Raw genomic sequence first — 21,180 nt, forward strand, 5'->3', positions numbered from 1 at the left:
GTCAAAGGTCAAAGAAGTCAAAGGTCAAAATTCTGTGTAGAAGTTTTGAAGCCCTCACCTAGTGCCATCACTTAAAGCAAACGGAATCGAAATCGGGTTACAAATGGCGAAGGAGTAGCATTTGGTAGCAAAAAAGTACAATATAGGTAAAAAATCAAGGTCAAAGGTCAAAGAAGTGAAAGGTCAAAATTCCGTGTAGAAGTTTTGAAGCCCTCACCTAGTGCCATCACATGAAGCAAACGGAATTGAAATCGGGTTACAAATGGCGAAGGAGTAGCATTTTGTAGCAAAAAAGTACAATATAGGTCAAAAATCAAGGTCAAAGGTCAAAGAAGTCAAAGGTCAAAATTCTGTGTAGAAGTTTTGAAGCCCTCACCTAGTGCCATCATATAAAGCAAACGGAATCGAAATCGGGTTACAAATGGCGAAGGAGTAGCATTTTGAAGCAAAATGTACAATATAGGTCAAAGGTCAAGGTCAAAGGTCACAACTGAAATTCTGTATAGAAGTTTCAAAGCTCCTATGTAGTGCTATCATATAAAGCAAACAGAATCAAAATCGGGTTAGAAATGGCGAAGGAGTAGCATTTTGAACATTTTGATCACACACGGACGCACGGACACACGGACGCACGGACGGACACACGGACACACGGACACACGGACGCACGGACGGACACACGGACACACACACGTACGGAGCCCGTTTCATAGTCCCCTGCTCGAACTCGTTCGGCGGGGACAAAAAATATTGGTACACATGTAATTATGAACCATAGGTGAAAACCTGTATATATTGCTTTGACCTTTTTCAACATATGCAGACATAATTGATGCTTACACTTGTATGTACATGCAAATGATAGGAACTGTAGTATGGTCTATTATTTAATGTGGAACAATTCAATTTTGCTTGAACAGGAAGTACATTCATTGCATCTGAAAGTACAATTCATTTTCTGTACTCATAAACAATTTTTTCATAATTCTACAATTTGGTCCGAATTGGTAAATAGCAAACAGCTGTGACAATGAATAGGCATTATGATTCCCTTTCCGTGAAGTAAGAAGGGTTGATACTCACGACATCTCTTTCTGTCCTAAGAGCTAGAAGCTCCAAGGGTTCCTCTGACTCTGAAGATCTGACTGGGGCTGACTTCGGAGACTGGAACCCCCGAGGTGAGATACTGTTTCCATTGGCTGTATGGACAATAAGGAAGCCACTGATAGTCAAGTCATTCTAGAGGTTGCTTCTCTTGGCACAAATACATTGAATACCCTCTAATTGCCTCTTTGGCAACTTTTAAATTTGCAAATTTTCTCTTGTAACTGTACCCTGCTGCAATACATGAAGCAGAGACTTTGTGTTGTGATATTTGGACATCACTGGACTGTGACATGACAGACATTGGAGAGAGATGCATTCTTGCTCATTCTGCTTATCTAGCATACTTAGCAAAGATGACATTATCTATGATGTGTATTCCCTTTTTCAACAGACACATGCCCACTATATAGAGCAATCTGTTAGGTTATTGAATGAAGAACAGGAAAAGTAATTAATTTCCCCAAAACCTAAACCTGCACTCCTTGCACATGTAGAATAAGTGTTCTCAAGCTGATAAACAGGAGGTACATTCATTACATCTGTCTCCATGGGAAAACCATTAAATGACAAACATAAAATAGAAAATAAGTTAGCATAAGCTATGACTTGTTAGGCAGGTTAATGAGTTACCTTGAGCTGCTGCTGCTGCTGCTGCGAAGGCAGCTACCTTGTTCTTGACATTGCCTTCGATGGGTGGGGGTGGGGCGGGCTCGTCTGGTGGTGGAGGAATGAACATATCTGCCCCTGTGTCATACACACCCCGCCCTCCATCTGCGTGTACCTGTGCCTGTGACTGTATACCATGGGGGTGGGAAAGGGGTGGGGCAGCATAGCTCTCAGGCCTGGGGAAGAGAACAACAAAGAAAGAGAGGTGATGAGATCATGATGCCCTACATAGGTCCGAACCATACTACTGAAGGTTATCACACAAGCTTCTGCATGAAATAAGCAATGCTTCAAAATGGTCGGAACTGATATCAAGCAGTATGACGGGAATTCTACTTGCTTTAGATCCCAAAGAATATATTGCAACTGGCTTGGAACTGACTTACAGAAATCTGATTTTTATTTAGCTACAGTTTTACTGTCTGCTCCCTCCCCCACCTCTAATCAGGAAGACAAAATGATATAAAGTGACATACTCTTCACTACACTCAGGGTGAGAAGAAAACCTGAAAAAGAAAATGAGGGGAATAGTGTGGACCAAGTGGGGCGAAACCAGGTGAGTTCAGGCTTGGCAAGATACTCTAGGGGTGCCTCCAGTCTTACTATACAGGGAGCTGGATCCTATTGAAAAGCAGACACTTAGGCAATATCAGTCAAGGAAACCAACCACTGTAACAAAATCCGGGAAGACGCTCTAAGTCTAAAGTGCTTATTCTTGCAAAGATTCTTTGAATCATTTGGTTTGTTGACAATGTATTTTTGTTCTATTAAACATGTACACTTCTCATAAATGAAGAAAAGCTGTGGCTTCTTTCTCCCTAAGTATCTCATTATGTCAATTTTGCTTACGCAAGCTTTATCATTCCTTCATTAAAACAATTATTGATATAACCTTGTTGACTATTTGATTACAGCTCAGAGCAATGATTTCCAATAACCAAGACGCATTCATAGTCACACGAAAGGAGTAATCTATCAGTGATCTATTTAGGAATAAAAATGTGTGAAGCTACTAGCTGGTGTCCTGCATTAGGGAGATGGCATCATAACAGTCAGTAGTACATATGACACCCCATGAAGGAAATTAACTGCACTTTAGTGTAAGGTAGATTTTATCGTGTTCACTCTGGACTGGGATACCATATCCTTTCGTGAGTAGAGGAAAACCAAAGCAGAGTACTCAAACAACTGATGATTTTTTTTTTAACTTGTGTAAAGCAATATCACAATATCTAGTGCTCATTTATTTTGTTTTAAATAGTATGTCTTCATCCATGTGTGCTGTTAATCTCAAAGTATCTTCACTCTGCATATCCCAAGCCTCATGTTCCTGGTGTTCTGGTTGCTATCTCTAGTATGTAATGGTAGTTTTGAGATTTGGTTACAAAATGATATTTGTTGACATGACTTCACATGATTTCTAGCACCCTTTGACTAGTTTTATCCTGCTATTATGTTGTTATTGGTGTACATGGTATTCCCATTATGTTCTCCTAATCAAATACTTCTTATCCACATACATTTCATTTTTTTTGTCTTTATCTCACATGTCTTCTGCAGCTGAGACACTCAATCAGTGGTCTCTGGGATCTGACAAGTCCTGTACAAAGCCTATGTGAATGTCCCAATCTTGGAAGGAAAGGGTTACCTAGACACAAGTTCTAACAGACACTAAAGTAGCCATCATCACTTTATAGTTTCACCAGCCATTGTCACTCTTCTAAGCTGAGCCAAGTCTGTGTAGTCTGAGTCCCACTTCACTAGACTGTAATCCTTTTCCATTTATCTCATTCAGGTCTTGAATCATTACCTCACACATATCTTTTCCTGTGAAAAATCCCTATTCTACAACCCCCTTTTTTACCATCCTCTGTCAAGCTTAGCAATTTTCTACTGAATTCACATTGGTTACTCCTGTGTGGTTACTCCAATTTAATGGCAAAGAGTGAAGAGAAAAAACAAACTTGCAACTAAACAGCCTCTCTATCCAGACATCAAACACAAAACATGAATCAAAATGCAAGGCTGCTGTTTCTTAAATTATTCCAGGACATAAAATTTAATGGAAAAGAAGTATGCTAAAAAAAAAATGGCACTGCATGTACTCATACTGGTTATGATATACTGTAAAAGTGGAAATTTTCATGGTGTTGAAATTTTCGAGCATTTCACACAACCAGAAACTGGTGCGAAAATAAAAGCATGCGAATATTTTTGCTTGCCGTAAGTTCCTGTGCATTTTGTCTCTATTCCGCGGAATTAAAAACATGCGAAACTCTTTTTACCCGGCCAAGCGCGAAAAATTAGTCGCGCGAAAATATCCATTTACAGTATAATGCCATTAACAGGCTTTATGATACAATTGCATGAGAACATCACTCACTAGTCCAAATAGTATGAGAAAACCTCACTCTCAAAACAAAGATTTATGAAGACTGATAAAATCAAGTCTGAATGGACAATATTACAGCACACAAGGAATATGATCCCAGTCATGACAAAGTCTCTTTCTCCTTGTAATACACACCAAACAGACAACAGAATTTTCTGAAATTTTTCTTTATATTCTGCCAATATTTCAATCTTTCAAAATCCTTTAGATGAAGGGATTGAACAAGAAGGAAAATGTGTTTTGAATATTAATGATATCATGCAAAATCATATACAACTGCATTTTGAGAGAGACAGAAAAAATGGTCATGTTCTAGAAGGCTGATCTAAGGATGGTGACATCATACTGTTGATAATATGAATAAACAAAATGTAAATAAAATGACTGATGCATAAACAAGGGTTACATACCTTAATCATGAACATTGGGTATGAATGACAAAAACAATAAATTTTCTATGTAGGGCAAATGACTATCACTGGGACTTTCTAAATTTGGTCACATTGTGTACTTTTGGATCTAAAAGAAAAAAATATCTTCTCTTTCAAAGTCTATCTTTCAATATCTTTTTCTATCAATATATATTTTTCAATTTTCCATAATAAATTGGTCTTTTTGTAGGATTTTAAGGCATTTCCTTAACCAAAAGAAATCAACAACAAGAACAACAACAAAGCAAACACAAAATGTATGACAAAATGTAGAATAGAACCACTAGGCTGTTCACGCTTTTCATGAGATGTAATGTCTACATTGGTGGACGCTCTAAGTGGCATTCGTAAGTTTAGTAACAGTTATGTGTTGTTTGAAGGTTTGCATGGTGATGTAAATGAGGGAAAAAGATTTGCGGTGACACCATGTGTGTGTAGTCCTTAACCGGATCGTTGTTTGGCAGAAGAGCCTAGAAAGAGGAGAATTGAAAAGGGAAGCGACATATGGGGGTTGTAAGGAGGGCAAAAAGTGAAGAGTGGGGGACAGTAATGGGCTAGAAGTTGAAGTTGCACTATTGGAGACGGTAGAGAAAGGAACTGAGAGAGTGGTAAGTAAGAATAGATTCTTCCTTACAACTTTGATTCGAACTCTATTCTTCCTTACCACTCTCTCTGTTCCTTTCTTTACCGTCTCCAATAGTGCAACTTCAACTTCTAGCCCATTACTGTCCCCCACTCTTCACTTTTTGTCCTCCTCACAACCCCCATATGTCTCTTCCCTCTTCATTTCTCCTCTTTCTAGGCTCTTCTGCCAAACAACGATCCAGTTAAGGACTACATACACATGGTGTCACCGCAAATTTTTCTCCCTCATTTAGTATGAGTTATCTACATTCATGAAATCTTAGGGAAGGTGGATCCAGAATATGAAAAGACTGTTTAACATTGAGACTACGCCAGCTTCATACAATCATACCCAGCACATCATAGTTCTCACATAATTTCCAATACTCTAAATCCTCATTTGATTGACATCATAGTTCACACATCGCCACTGCTCACGAACAATGTCTTTCTGACACCAAGATATGACTTTACATGCTACATTGTTTCCTCCTTGTTAAACAAAACTATAGCAGGAATGCACTTCAATCCATCCATGCAAAAACTCACCCATGGAAGAGTGAGTATGTAAGAGTTCAGAGAATACCTAGATTCTACTGTACATTAGGAATTCTCTGTCACAGGTGAGTGGAAAAAGTGTCCGATATGAAAGGGCAGAGATAAATTATCACAGAAACTAACTGTATTACATGTCTAAACAGCAGAGACAAGCAAAATAGGACAGTATCATATTCACAACTCACCGAAATGTACTAAAAATATGAGACATATTTCCTCACAACATGTCCAGGCAAATGACAGAAGTCAACATGCGTCATGTAGACTAAATACCACTGTCTTGGCATATCTCCACCTACAGATTGGTTGTTCAGAGGGTTTAGGGCATTCCACCAGGAAGGTCTTTTAGTCTAGTCTGATCACCTGAGACATTCTTTCTACAACTAAATATATCTACCATCCGTCATCATTAGATTTCATCAGGAAACTGAGATACACGTACATCTTTTTTTTTTCCATCATTGGCAGATATTCAGATATACAAAATAAGTCATACATTTTTAAAAACATACCTAAAATAAATCACACACCAAAATAACATGTCAGTAATATTTTGGAATAACAATTTGTACCGATCAACTCACAGAAAGTCATATCAGGAGTCTGATAGTGAAGACTAAGCAGACAGTAGGGGATCTGCAGCAGCAGCAGTTTGAGACTAACTCTGACTGACCTCTAGAGACCTTTGTAGTCTAAGGTCAGGATCTTGCCTGGATGAGAGTTTTAGAGTTCAGTAAATCATAAAGCCTTGCACATTCACCATTATGCTTGTTCAATGTGAATACTGCTTAATACATATTTCTGTCTTATAATATTAATCTTTAACCTTAAACTTTGTACCCTATGGGAAATATGTGTTATAGTTATCATGTCTATCACATACCAATAAATAATGAAGAAATCATGAAATTATCATAAAAACCTTTGACAAATATTGTGCATGTTTGTTTTGTTTTGTAAAGTATTGTCTTGTTACAGTTCAGTCATTTTGTTTAGTGTCATCTATAATTAATGTATTAATTGCTAATTCTGTAGTATTCTGAATTTAGTTCTATTTTTAGGCACATTTTGACATAAAAAATGTTTTATTCAAAACTGTGATTTTAAACTGTATTGTAAAGGAAATCTCCATTTCCAAGCTGCAAGGCTTTTGCGTGATTCCCTCCTCTGACTCATGCATCCAGGTAAATATTTTGAATGTGATTTTATGAAATGAATAAATTGAATTGAATTGAAATGAAATGTTAAATCAGTTCGTCCCCAAGTGACTAAACTATCAAGCTGAATTCATAATATGTACATACACAATTATGTGTCTGTGTATTCCCATACCAAGGGGATATCAAATACTGAAATTTACGTGGATGCCACTCACTCACTTCCAAATATCTGGTTTATGGCATCTACTGTATAATACAGTGATTTCCTCTCACTAATTTACATAAACTTTACCAAATATAATCTCACCTTGTTTGTATTTATGGATCGAGCTATAAAACATGCTGTAAAATCACTGTTCATGCTTCTTCTTCACAGAACAGAAAATTGGTGGTACATTATTGGAAGATGACACATCATTACATAGGAAATTCACAGTATATAGTCAGCTGAACTTTTTGAGATGTACATGAGCTGATTTGTAATTATTATTGCAGACTTTGCCTCTATGTAAAAGAAAACCATGCCCAGTTTAGACTCTTAATGACAGTCGATACCTCTCATGTGTGGCTTGTTCATATTATCAATGAAAACTGGAATGAAATAACATCAAATGTTTTCAGTTGATTTAATCACAAATATTCTTCCTTATTATCTATACTTTTAGTCCTGAACTTGCCTTGTACTCCTCATATTAATGTACACTTAATGTCAGAAACATAAAAATGGCACATTTCCATGACTTCTGGCTCTCTCCATATAAACTATATTTCTTTAATCCTGTGTAATGTACTATCAATATATGCTAACATACTGTGAGTACATTTCTCCAGTACTGTGTCTATGAGTTTGCTTCTGCTGCTAAAATATATAACTCTCCTAGAACTACTGTTAATAAAGACATTTAATTATGTCATTCACTATCTACAAGTCACGGATGACACATATAACTCTATACTTTCAATGCTATATTATCCTGTACAGTTCTGTCATTCACAGGCATATAGCTTAATGTAGTATAAAACTAATGTTTGATTAAAAAAAAAAAAAGAGCGCAAATAGAGAAATGGTATTAAAGGGAATGAAGAGAAAGCATTGTGACTGATTTCTGCTTCCAACACACCCAGCAACCATCGCTAGCCACCAGGGAAGGACAGGAGGGGCCATAAACTATCACTACACTATCCCGCCCCTGATCTATTCTGTTCAACACAGGAAACAAACACTGAATGTATGACATGTACACACGGAGGGCGGAACTTGGAGACACTTGGAGGGGAATACAAACAGGAACATATTGACATGGGCCTGATTAAACTGGTCGGCAAACCTCACAGGGACTGAGATAAAGAGATTGATTTGTGTTGTGAGGAAGCTTAGCAGGCCATGATCTCTTTTGAAGTTCACAGTCAATCATCTCCAAACTCATTGTAAAGGACTGTTAGTATACTAATATGCAACACAGAGAGCATATTTTAGGGTAAAGTTCATTCATCCTCCTTATACTTTAGCTAATGGAGTAGTAGTTCACATAAGAGGAGAGACAAAAAATTGTTTGGGAAAATAGATCTGACTGATAGTTTACAAATGTCTCTTAACTCAGAATTCAGCCTCCAAAAGAAACCTTTTAAGCCGAGGACCTCCTGTCTGTGCTATATCTGCCACCTCCCTCCCAAACACCCCGAAACCACCACCACCACTAGTAAAAAAAAAAAAAAATTATAATAATAAAAATGCAAGGAATGTAAGTCAATTCAGCATGAATAGTGAATAAAGGCCAGAAATATCATTGAATTTGAATACAGTCAACTTGCAAACTACATGTACTGTATGTACAAATTGCCTGTGCACTCACTGTATCATACAATGTTTATTTTCCATATCAAATGCATACAAAGGTTTACATTAGTACTTGCAATGAAGGCACTGGCGCTAACCTCGCTGAATTCTGAATTCTGTAATAAGCACACACAAGACAAGCCTTGACAAACTAATAGAGCTGGAGCTCATATCTTGTTTGTTTTTTAGTTTCTAAACAAACATTTTCTTCAAGGAGATTTAGTCTTCTGAATCCAACAAATAAAACATATCTCTGTTTGTTCTTTTCTTCTCCAGAGCATTTGTCACACCTGATTGCTGCAGTGTTGTGAGAAGCACACAGTCAAATCACCCCCCCCTTTTTGTTTTTCTCCATGAAAATAAATCTGTATTCTCCTATTTTCCTACTCATAGACAATCACTCATATACACAAACATACACAGAAACATACCTCGCACACACACATTCCATGGATATTAAAGCTTTTGTATATTGTGATTATAGCAGCCTTGAAAAGAGCATGGACTGACTCGCTTGGATTACCAGCATGCACATTCTCATATATCTAAAGTCTTTTCAACTCTGGGACTAACAATAGGGATTGTATAGCTCATGATAGAGGATGTGGGTTTGACAACAGAGGTTTGTGGGGGCAAATTACAGCACAGTTTTTAGAAGAGAAGGCAAAGAGAATGATGGTAGTCTTGGCTGTGATCACTAAATGACATGAAAGAAGCAAGGATGTGAAGGAATTTGTGGATGAGTTTGAATAACATATCAGTTCCAACTTACCTTTGTGATTTCTTCTTTTTTCCAGTAGTGTAGTAGTCTACTGCCCTCTGAAGAGATCGTGCAATCTCTGGCGCCTGATTGAACATCAACACAAAATACGGTTAAGAGATACAACACACACAAATCACTATGATAATTATTTGTGTAGAATGTTCTAGAGAAATCTTGAAGTCATATTGGTTGTTTCAAGATTATAAGGTGATTTGTGAGAATGAATCAATGTGTGTCTCTTATTCAGGTTGAAGTGAATATTCACATGCAACTGTTGTCTATCCCTCAAGAAAAGTTGTTTCTCCCACATAGTTAATCAGCTCAAATAGTAGTGATGACCAAACAACAATACATGTAGTCCTAATGCCAAGAGGCGCCATGTCACGACTTTACTTCTTTCATCCAACCACATCACCTTCACTCAGGCTATTCAACTCAGAAAGGAATTTCTATTGCATCAATCACTTAATTCCTAAAGCCTCCTGGAAAAGACAATGATATGCTTATAGTGACTACACAGCCAGCAGTGTTGATGGTGCACCTGACTCACGCAGGCAAGAAGTTAGAGGTAGAAATCATAAAATAGAATAACATTGTAAATTTGTAATGTGCCATATTGGTCACTGTAATACTCCTGGTGCAAACGATTCTAATTCTTATTCTTTAATGCAAACAGAAATTACTCTACATTGTAGCAGACATACATCAACATTGAAGAAACATTGTGTACTTGTTTTATGCTATCTATTTCAAAGTCTCCTACAAAATGCATGGAGAGTTCATCAGTTCACAGAAAGCACGAACAATCATGATTTTGAACTGAAGCACTTTACTAGCATAGACAGCACTTGATGTACAACATGTAACATTTTAACATGGTCACAGTCTTTATTGATGATGTAAACTACACAAAATTTAACAACCTGTTTCATCATAATGGTACTACCTAAGTGTCTGTCAGTAGTCTCGGTCCATCTTTGAAATCTGAGCAGGAACTTTTGGTATTAGTTGGAATGCTTTGGTATTTTCTCTTAGCTAACAAAGGGAAGGCTTTAATTTATCATACATATGTCCGAAATTGCAGAGGCATACACCAAATACTTTATCGGCAGTCGGTGCAAGCAACAATGAACCTTGTTGGGCTATAATTCTCCAGTATGATTTACCAAAATGGGGGTACTACCTCTTAAAGTATCATGAACTTTAATGCTGGCTGTAATCACATTGGGAGTTAATAAGTGCAATGAGTTCACAATGACTTCAAATCCTCCACTTGTAAATCACAACTGTTTTCTCCTTTACATTGTACATTCTTTGAAAGAGATGAACACTAAAGAGTGGACCATATCGTGTAGCACAAAAAGTTGTGACTGAATGTAAGTCAGGAAACAATGCAAAGACTCTATATCCTCCAACCAATGTAAGAACTGCATTTCTTATTAAAGTTGCAAGCAAACTGGATATAAAGGAAGGGAACCTCACAAGCTGCTTTGTGAAGTCATATTTCAGGTCCTAGTTGATGAAGGCTTGTACTACTTACCGGCACCTGCTCACATTGGAACATCATCATCTCAGGCACCCTCTTGTTGCCATAGCGAACAATGATGACCAGTAAGCTATCATAATTACACTGCTTGATTTCTGCCGAGATGGCCCCAATGTCCTGCAAAGGGAACACCTCCAAGGTTTCCTAGAAGAAAGAACAAAGTTGACAGAATTTGACCACCTTTGGAAAAATATGACAAAATTTATATATCAGTTGTAAACTGTGATATCTATTCACCACCAGAGTAGCTGAACCATTTGTGTTCTTATACACAAGCCAAAATTAATCAGCTCATGTCAACTTTACAAGACGGCAGCAAAGTATCACCCATTTATTTAAAAATCCTCAGTTACACACATTTTGTGTCTGAAAGCTTGAGTTATATCCACATTTCAACAACAATAGATATAAAGGAGAAATTGCACAAAAACAGTACAGATTCAAAGGGAGTTGTCCAAATTTTCAAAACTTTCACAATTCTGTCACGCTCTACTGAGGAACTCATTTCAATATCAAACAACAGTATCAATATTTAGTTCTCTTGTTCTTTCTTTGAATGATTGGGCCATCTTCCACTCTACCCAATGCACTGTTTGCTTCTTACCTGAGTGTATTCATCAAGAAGAATGACATCCTTTTCTGTCATGGTGAGGCGCACATCTTGTGACCAGATCTTGCCCTTGGCATCCAGAAGCCTCAATTTGCGAATCCCGTCTTCCACTGAGAGCACCCCCTCCTTCTTGTCCATGGGGAATGTGTAGAGATGCTGCAGAAAGCACACATCTCTCAAGTTACTGCTATCATCTTTACATTTCATAAAAATCTCTCTGTTGTTTGCAATTTTAATGGCATAGTATTCTAAAGTTTAGAGTGAATACTTCTTTATTTGTTATCATTATTATCAATATTATCACTCAGTCATTACTCACAAGCGCACACACTCCTTTATGTTCTCTTTCTCTTCTGTACGCCACATTCAGGGTGATATGAGTAAAACAACAATGAAACTGACATCAATGCATTTCCAAGTCAGCCACAGGATGGCTGGTCTGGGGTGGATAAAGGTTAAAAAAAGATGAAAAACACCATATGTTCTACCTCTTTTGGTACTTGATGTTTTCAAATAAAAAAAAAAATCCTAAAAAACCTGAAGGCACATGATAAAGCCATAAATAAGAGTGCTTATGAGCCTTACCTCAACAGGAAACCTGTTTTGCCTTTGGAGTGACTGAGGTTGTTGCTGAGGCTGTGGTTCAGTGTGCTGGGGACCGGCGTAGGAGACAGGTCTCCTGGAGCCATCTCTGCCTAGTGCCTCTGATGACTGCCTTGGGTCATTGTAGCCACCTAACATCATCACATTAGGTTATATTAAATGGGTTAGTCAAATACCAGTTAGTGATTGGCTAAACGCAGTCACGTGATGGAGGAACATTCGTTACGTTCGCCCATGGGAGAACATTTTTTGTAATGTTCTCCCATGGGAAAACATTTTCACATAACAAATGACAGAAGGACCCGCACACACAGCGAATTTGGCTCTGCGCGAGCGATCGAATGCGTTGTGCTGGTGGTTGACGTTGACGTATTTGACATATTTGACTATAAAACCCATATAATATAACAGATGATGACTTTTGTTGTCGGGAATATGTACAAAAAGTTCCACCCTCAGGGTTTGAAATGCTTTTTCGGGAGGCTCTAAGTCCCTAGACTTCGTCTCGGGACTTATAACCTCCCTCAATAGCATTTCAAGCCCTTCGGGTGGAACATTCGGTATGTTCCCTCCCTCGCCAGTCATCATCTATATAATAATAGTAAGATGATAAATACAACTTTCTTTCCCCCTACTGCATAATGACAACTCTGATCATTTCATCTCATTTTTCTCAAAGGATGTTTTCTGGATGTCTTTGAGCTTGTCACACACAAAGGTTTTTACATTGATGACAAGTCACATTCTTCAGATCTTTAATGTTCTGTCACTTCATAGAATAACATTTAAATCTAACATGCCAACTGATAAATCATTCTCTATAACAGTTTCTAACAAATGTGCATATTGGTGTTGTTCAAGACTGCATACTACACAGTAGGAAAAGAGCTACATATCATACTTGAGAGTCTAGGTAATAGCAAGCACACATCTCCCAATTGTGCCAATATCTCTTCCAAAATTCCCTTTTAACAGACACTTGATCATGAGCCTCACCATATAAACTTTTGTGGTTGTTGTTGTTTGCCCCTCTGGATGGTCCATTATGGGGGTGTGACACATTTGTGTTGGGTCCATATGCATGACCGTTGGGTACTCCATAGGTCTGGCCATTTTGGCGCCCTGTGTTCGATGGGTAGCCATTAGGAATCTGCCCTCTGTCCAAATGACCATTCATTGCCCTTTAAAATGAGACACATTCAAACATAATTGATATCGATGACAAAATTTGCAATATTCTACTTGTAGAAAGTTGTACTGACAAATTAATCCTAATTTACCTGTCAAACACCCATGAAAAAAAAAAACAAACAACACACTGTTGTGAAGTGTAAACGATATTGATGTTCAAAGTAAGAGATTAAGCAGAAGGGTGAAGATATGAGGTATGAATTTTCTTAAATTTGTCTGCCCTCTGTACAAATGAAGTTTGTAAGATCGCAACCACTGATCTACATTTTAGCAAACATGTTGGGAACACAAGGAACCAGAGGTAATTGAATCTGTCATCTACTGCTTTCCAGGCAGTGACATGTTTGCTTTTAAATGTAAATCAGCAGTTGCGATCTTACAAATTTCATTCATACAGATCGCACACAAACTGAAGAAAACTCATACCTCATATGTTGTTTTTTCATTTTTGTTCATATTGACCATTGAATATCTCAATTACCCCAACAAACCTCTCTGCACACATAGTACACATGTCATACTGTACACTTAAAATATACTGCACGCTTCATGCATTTCACTTGATACAAGGACAGTCACATCTTATAATTTACAGGGTATTCAGTTTGGTTTGGTTTTTTAATCTCATGTATTAATTGTGCAAAAACTGTTACCGTATCTCGACAAAAAACCCCATAATATCACTTCATTGATCCTGGCATTCTGGTATTGATTTAGATCAACAAATAATTGCCTGATGCTAAGATCTTGATACAAAAATCCTGTTCTAATCCAGGAAAAAAAAAGACAGCTTTTAGTAAACTACCATCTATTCTAGTAGAGACAGTCTTGACCACAGGCCAGCCAATCATCCATCGGTCAAGGTTCAAGTGGGGGAGAAACCCTTTCAGAGAGAGAGAACCTTTACCCCTACTTATTGTGTTTGTCCCACCACAATGGTTTACTCTGATATACAGAAATGCCTCTGGTGGTCCAATTTAGTGATATCTTCTGGGTGTGGTCACATGCTTCAAATGATAAAAGAGTGTCTAGAGCTATCTTGAATGAACGCTACGGGATACTGCTGAAGAGAAAATATTCTATGTATGTATTACAGTGCTAATCTTTGTCTAGTTTACGAACAAACATTAATTCAACCAGTCATTTCAAGGAAACTAAACCCCTCAAAATAAGCTCTGCAATTAAAGTTTGATATATAATATTTCTCTTATCCTGGCATTGAATTGACCATTGATCATTGAATATGACATCATAAGAAAGCCTGAACAATCATCTTTAAAATGACACCTCACTTGCTATGATTGGGTGTTCTTGGAATGTGCAAAACACCTGAGTATGGGGACAGATCAAAAGTGAACAGTCACAACAATTCTGTTATTGATAATGTACAGTTTTGATGGAAAAAGGCCACTGGAATAAGCAATGCTGAAATGTGAGCACTTTCAAACACTCTCATTTCCTAGACATTAGATGACTGTTTGGTCAACCATTATGTTTAATTTTAATCTGCAGATACTACTGCAGTTTTTAATTCATAGATGAAGCCTGGAATCTAAATGATAATCTCACAATGCATTTTTTTTTTTCAAGCATATTCCTTCCCTGAAACGATAAAGCATATGGGAATTATACTGTTTGACAGAACATGTTTGCTCTATTTTGCAACATTTCACATTTGACCTTTCCTCATACTCAGTCGTACTGTGCATTCCAGGAAAGCATAATGTAAACAAATGAGTTGTCGTTGTAAAAAAAATTAATCAAGCTTTCTTATGATGTCACATTTGAATGAAATTATGTACTGGTAGTTTTAAGAGAAATATGATACATCAAATTGGAATTGCATGACTTCTTTTGAGGAGTTTACATTGCTGTGGTTTGGTGTATTTTGTATTGAATTTCTTGTTATTGTCATTCTTCAATGCAAATATGTTATGAGGCTGAGTACAATATTTTCATTCATATGAGCCTGTTTTGCTTATAATAATAACATTGTTTTGCCTCAGTAAAACCAATTTTTAAAAGCTTCTTTTCTACTAAATTTATAGCTAATCCTGAAATGGCAAGTTAATTTTTTCCTGAAAACTGACAATGATAAAAAAATAGAATTTCTTAATTACTTTAAAAATATTTTAAAGAATTTAAATGGTACATGTTTCTTTAGTATGACATATTTGATAAAATTAAAGGGATGATTTTGTTTTCGCCGAGATGAGGATTTGGGTTTTAACTTTATGCAAGATAATTAGAAACCACTAACACGAAGTGGTCCTAATAAAAGGTGGGACCCATCTTTTATTTGGACCATTTTGTTTTGCTTAGATATCTCACTCAACATACTGAAATAACTAACTACAGTGTATTTTCAACTGGAGGAGCTTTAATCCATCTGCTAAATTGTTTATCTGAACTGTTAAATGAGAAATAAGGAATTATCAAAATATCAGAGTTTTGATTTCATTTTGTTCTTTGGAGGTGGAGAGTCCAAATTTCCCGAGTGTTCTTCATCCAAACTGGGACAAGGGTTTACGGTTCAAACTGAGACTTACTGATGGCTCTGTGGACCTGGTCCATATGCTGACTCATGCTGATATTGGCTTCTTTTGGATGTTGGGATGGGCATCCTGGCTCAGTTGGTTCTCTTGGAATGTCTGTAACAGGTGTCCACATTCAATCTACCAACCTGCAGGAAAACACAAGCAGAAATTATAAATGTCATTACAATGTATATTAAATCAAAAATATACTACCGTTATATCACATAGAATTACTGTATATGCCAAATATTTCACGAGTCAAGTGCTATTTGTGAAATAAAAGACACACAAAAATAAGACTCTGATCCTGATATGAATGTGATGCACAAATTTACATTTCTCCTTTCAGTACAGTACTCCCGATTTGTGAAAAATTAGACTCGCTAAATATATGGTGTATACAGTATATAAAGTGTTATGAATAATACTGAGACCATGGATTACCTTGTAGCAATGAAATGAGAATACTCCAACTCATCATTAAAAAAACAAAACAAAAAAAACAAAGGGAAACTCCCATTTGCTTTCAAGTTGACTTGTACTCTCAAAGTTAAGTTAAATTCACAGAATATTGACTTTGGTTACACTTGGACAAAAAAATAAGTTATAGATTGCTGATATTTTACATGCTGTTTTCGCAGTAGGTATATTCTAGGTTTCACTTTTGATTGATAACTTTGAGACCACTTCAGTGAAACATATTTGCTGTTCTGGTGTTTGATTTTTTGACCACAGTCAAAATACACATAAAAAATGGTTTCTTTCTCTTGAAACAGAACAATGTCACAAACACTTTACTTTGGGATGTCAGCTATCAAGTGCACATGTTGGACTTGGAAACTTGCACAACAAGGGATGGTATAAATCCACCAGTCAAATACGCTTCCAGACAGGTTCAATGTAACAAGCACAGGAGACTCTGCTGATCTTGGACAGGGGATAAACTTGAACATTTCTTTATCTCAAAAAATATGTCAACTAATCAGGGGCCGGCCTACATCAGTAAATACAAAATACTATCAATACCTATCACATGCCTACAACTGCTGCATGATGTGGCTGGCAAGTCTATTTTTTTTTCTTCCCCATGTGGTTGCTTATATAACAGTCCTTATTATTTTTACTTTTCTTTTTTACAATGAATGTTATTCAAATAACAATTGCAGTACAGATACATTACCTCAAAGACAAAGTTTGCTTGCTAGCTACGAAAAGTTTAGTGTTATACATGTATGTGTAACGTGTGTATACAAAAGTCAATGGATTTCTTGTGTAAAAAGTGTAAGGCTACATCTCAATCTACATAAGATCGATATGACTGGCCCACATTAGTCCAATGTGCATGTTCCATGCATAACATACCATGTACAGCAAATTGTGAATGACTATTAAACTTGTACATAAGAGAGCGAAATCTACACTGTACTTTGATTGACAGTCAATTAGTTACACGTAGCTGATCTTTGTCATGTAGATGTAGTGATCATTATGCCATCCACCAGTGTCTTTTTAAATCCTGGGTCTGTCTGTCTGTAAAATGACAAGTTTTTATCCTCATATTTTTGAATGCATAGGGTAACTTGGGATAATCTAATCCATCCTCCCATTGTGTTCCAGTTTTTCCTGATATATTTCATTTTAATTTTCAGAAATTTCTCTATGATGCCTATACACTTTCCTCGACTTTCAGTGAACTTTAACAGTTTTGTGAATATTCTATGTGTCTTCACTACTTTTTGTTCTCCAGTGATTTAATGAAGGTTTCAATAGAGACTCTCTAAGTGTGTGTCCCTTTTCTCCCCATTTGTTCCATCTATCAAACTCACACTTCACCCTGGGGTATGCCATCTTACTCCCAAACTGAATTTTTAAAACCCATGAATCACACTGATAAACAAAAATGAGGATTACTTTAGATACCTAACTGTACCACTAGTCTTTGAAAAAAGTAAAAATCAGCATGAGGTGGCTGTCAAAAACACACTGAGTTACAAGTAAAGATACATGACATCACAAATACACGAACTGTTCCATTTCTTCCTGGTCTCCCCTATGATTACTACTGAATAATTGTCATACCATCAACTTTCCTTCAACACGCCTGAAAGCAAAATGAATCTTTTCAGTACTACACTGCTAATCACACAGCATCCATTGCTTTGTCTTAATGATTACCATGAAGAAGATTCTTATGGGTTTGCCAACATTTTTCTTTTTTTCTCTCTCACTCAGATATAAAGCTAGTCTAGAAACTTATGTGGCAAGAAATGTTTTCCTGGGTTGTGTAGGATCACTTCATTTATACTTCTATTATACAGGAATACAGTTTCAAGAATATACATCTGTAAAATGGAATGTTCCTTGCACAGGAGAGGGAAAGAAAAGTATGAAGATTACTTTTTAGAAGTGTACTCACAATATGAACTGTGCTTCAGGGCTGAGCCACAGGAACATTTAGTCATGGGCATACACAACCCATCTATATTCCAATTTCAATCTTGTCTCCGTGAAATATTCTTCTTAAAAAACTTTTGAAGTCTTGCTGTGCTACTATCCTGACATATAGTCCAGTGTGGATCCAGCTTCTATAATACACTGCACAGAGAAGCACTGCCTCTTCTCCCCATACTACTTCTGCCCTGTGTTTTGCAGTGGGAAATTCACACCGTGATACACAAAACTGTGGGTGCAAATTCCATTCAGCCTCAGTGGTGGCATGATATTGCCAAAGACCAACTCAAATGTGTACACAGCAAAACAAGCAAAAACGGAGGTAGGCCAACGAACAAAATGAAGGTAATTCCGAACACACCTTGTATGCATATAATGGAGCTGATTTCAATAGCTCACCTTCTAACTGCTCCACTACATTCCCAAAGAATTGATGGAGCGTGGCACAGTGACGTATGAAGACAGGGGAGAGAGAGAGACACAAAACAACTAAGGCAATGACAAAAATGTACAACTTTTTACCATGGAGCCTATCACAGGAGGCTATCTTAATGCTGAGTTCACTATAGTACATGCAAATACCAACAAATTCACACCATTAAATGACAGAAGACAGAATGACTTTAATTTTACTTTATTTTTTTCAATGCTGCAAGACTTTTACCCATCCACTATCATCATTACTGCTACTGTATATCTGGCCAAGATAGAACACATGCTATTAACTAGCCAGTTACATATTCTTCATACTTTCTTACAGCTTACAGATCATGCACAGCACAAACAGGTACCGTACTGTGGCAGTCACAGAAAATCTCAGCATTGTATTTATAAAGAAGTTATTTAGAGTACACTTCCCTGTATTAGTGACACGGCTTGACTGTGTGGGTTATACAATTGTAACATGTTAAGATAAGTATGTATTTACCATTCAAATGGTTGTCAATCTACATTCCATAATGATTACACCAGTGTGGGTAGACATACCATAATATCACAGGGCAACAGAAAGACACGCTAACACACAGACACACGGATATTGTGGACAGCATATTTCCGCACGCAGAAAAGACAATCGACAGTTCACAGAAAAGACAATTGACAGTGCAAGTTGAGCGAACACCGCCTAAATGCACATTCTATTCTCTAAAGGTGCGATCACACATCGCCGGTTTAGATGGCGGTTCATGGCGGTTCTCAAACCGCCGTGAACCGTGTCCCAATGATGGCGGAAAGCACTTAAACGCGATGTGACTACGTTCTCAACACGTTTTGAACACGGAGCAAACACGGATTGACGCGGTAGTAACACGGATCTCCCCGGAAGGTGGAGGAGTCCATACCAAGCCCATGTAGTTGGATGCAATCAGAGCCCTTTCACTAGTCCTCAATAGCTTGCAACAAGGAGCGTTTTGCTTTGTTAAATTTTAAAGAAATTATGAAACGTAGCCCCCTGTGTTTTACAGATTGATATAAGTAATGCAACCAGCAATTATCTTCAAGTTTCAACGTGCTTTTTCTCTCTTTTGATTTTTAAAATATCTGTATTAACTGTCATTAAATGACATACATATCAAAGCAGAATCCAACAAAGTTTCCAAAGAATCCTGAATTTGCAGGTTTATTTATCGAGTGATGTACAAGTACTTGCTTGTTTCAACATCTCTCTTTTTCTTTATTAAGTTTTCACATAATTATTTCGCGTATTGCATTTAAGATCTTGTTGCTTGTTTATCCATGTTTTCACAAAATTGCTCCTTCTTACCTTTCAGAGCTCCTTGTCAAATATGAGCCTATGAGAGTTCCTAAATCGTAAGGGGAATCTGTATGTGATACCCTCGATCCATTACAACAAACTACTATGATAAACGTAGTTTATACCGCCCCAAAACTGTGGAACAGCACCCCAAGTGATAAAACATGCAAGTTCCATCAATAAGTCCAAAATGTTTTTAAAAACTTATCTGTTAAAATAGTAACATAGTGATTGTAGATGATGATTAATGCAGCATGTTGCTGTTTCTGACATTACCTTTTCCTGCCTTTTTGTTCCCCCTCTTAAGCGCATAGAGACCTTGCTAAAGGTATTATGCGCTTTATAAGAACGGCAATGATGATAATATAATAATAATATCTTTAACAATAGTCAATAAAAAGACATGTACATTATACATTATCAAAGAAGCATATACAGTATGTGTGCATAGTTTCCTCTTTACTTACAGGTTCACGTAACACAATAATGGTGATTTTTTTTTTCAATGTTGCTTTTCCCTCTACTCTCTTAAGTTTCAACATTTCTGTATCAATGTGACATGCACACATGTCAGCTCAATTATTTTGTGGGAAATACCCCATGTGTATAGTAGTGTCCATTTCACATTTAAATGTATATCACTATATAGTACATCCCCATCTCCAGACCACAACAGGTGGCAGTCCTCAGGAGCTTGATGTAAGATAAATCCCCTGTCCAGGGACAAACATCTCAAAGGTCAGTTGGTCTTAACCCTTAGGGTAGGAGGCTAGCAGGAAATAGAGATATACATTGCTGGTCCAGACAGAGAGATGATTGGTTAAAAGTAATTTTCTTTTGTGTTCCTTTGAATAGGTTTTCAGACAATGAATAACATAAGTTATGTAAGAATGACCTTCTCTATGATTGGTCAAGAGTGAAGATACTATATAACTCTTTATTTCTTAT

The 21,180-nt window shown here is 37.0% G+C and overlaps 1 protein-coding gene across 2 annotated transcripts in view; it reads right to left on the reverse strand.

Moving 5' to 3' along the window:
- The window catches only part of LOC140226556 (epidermal growth factor receptor kinase substrate 8-like), an 85,144-nt gene that overhangs the window by 12,783 nt on the left and 51,181 nt on the right, over positions 1 to 21,180 (reverse strand). Inside the window, exons 3-11 of one of the 2 annotated variants that reach the window (XM_072307009.1) lie at positions 18,876 to 18,890; positions 16,038 to 16,171; positions 13,294 to 13,478; positions 12,280 to 12,428; positions 11,689 to 11,850; positions 11,079 to 11,228; positions 9,548 to 9,621; positions 1,738 to 1,949; positions 1,084 to 1,199 (exon numbers count right to left, since the gene is read on the reverse strand). In XM_072307009.1, the coding sequence (XP_072163110.1) occupies positions 1,084 to 1,199; positions 1,738 to 1,949; positions 9,548 to 9,621; positions 11,079 to 11,228; positions 11,689 to 11,850; positions 12,280 to 12,428; positions 13,294 to 13,478; positions 16,038 to 16,111 (1,122 nt within the window). In that variant the 5' untranslated portion in view covers positions 16,112 to 16,171; positions 18,876 to 18,890. The remainder of the gene's footprint in view (positions 1 to 1,083; positions 1,200 to 1,737; positions 1,950 to 9,547; positions 9,622 to 11,078; positions 11,229 to 11,688; positions 11,851 to 12,279; positions 12,429 to 13,293; positions 13,479 to 16,037; positions 16,172 to 18,875; positions 18,891 to 21,180) is intronic. The other variant, XM_072307008.1, reaches the window with a different exon arrangement.

Source organism: Diadema setosum, chromosome 3 (genome assembly GCF_964275005.1).
Source record: "Diadema setosum chromosome 3, eeDiaSeto1, whole genome shotgun sequence".
NCBI lineage: Eukaryota > Metazoa > Echinodermata > Echinoidea > Diadematoida > Diadematidae > Diadema > Diadema setosum.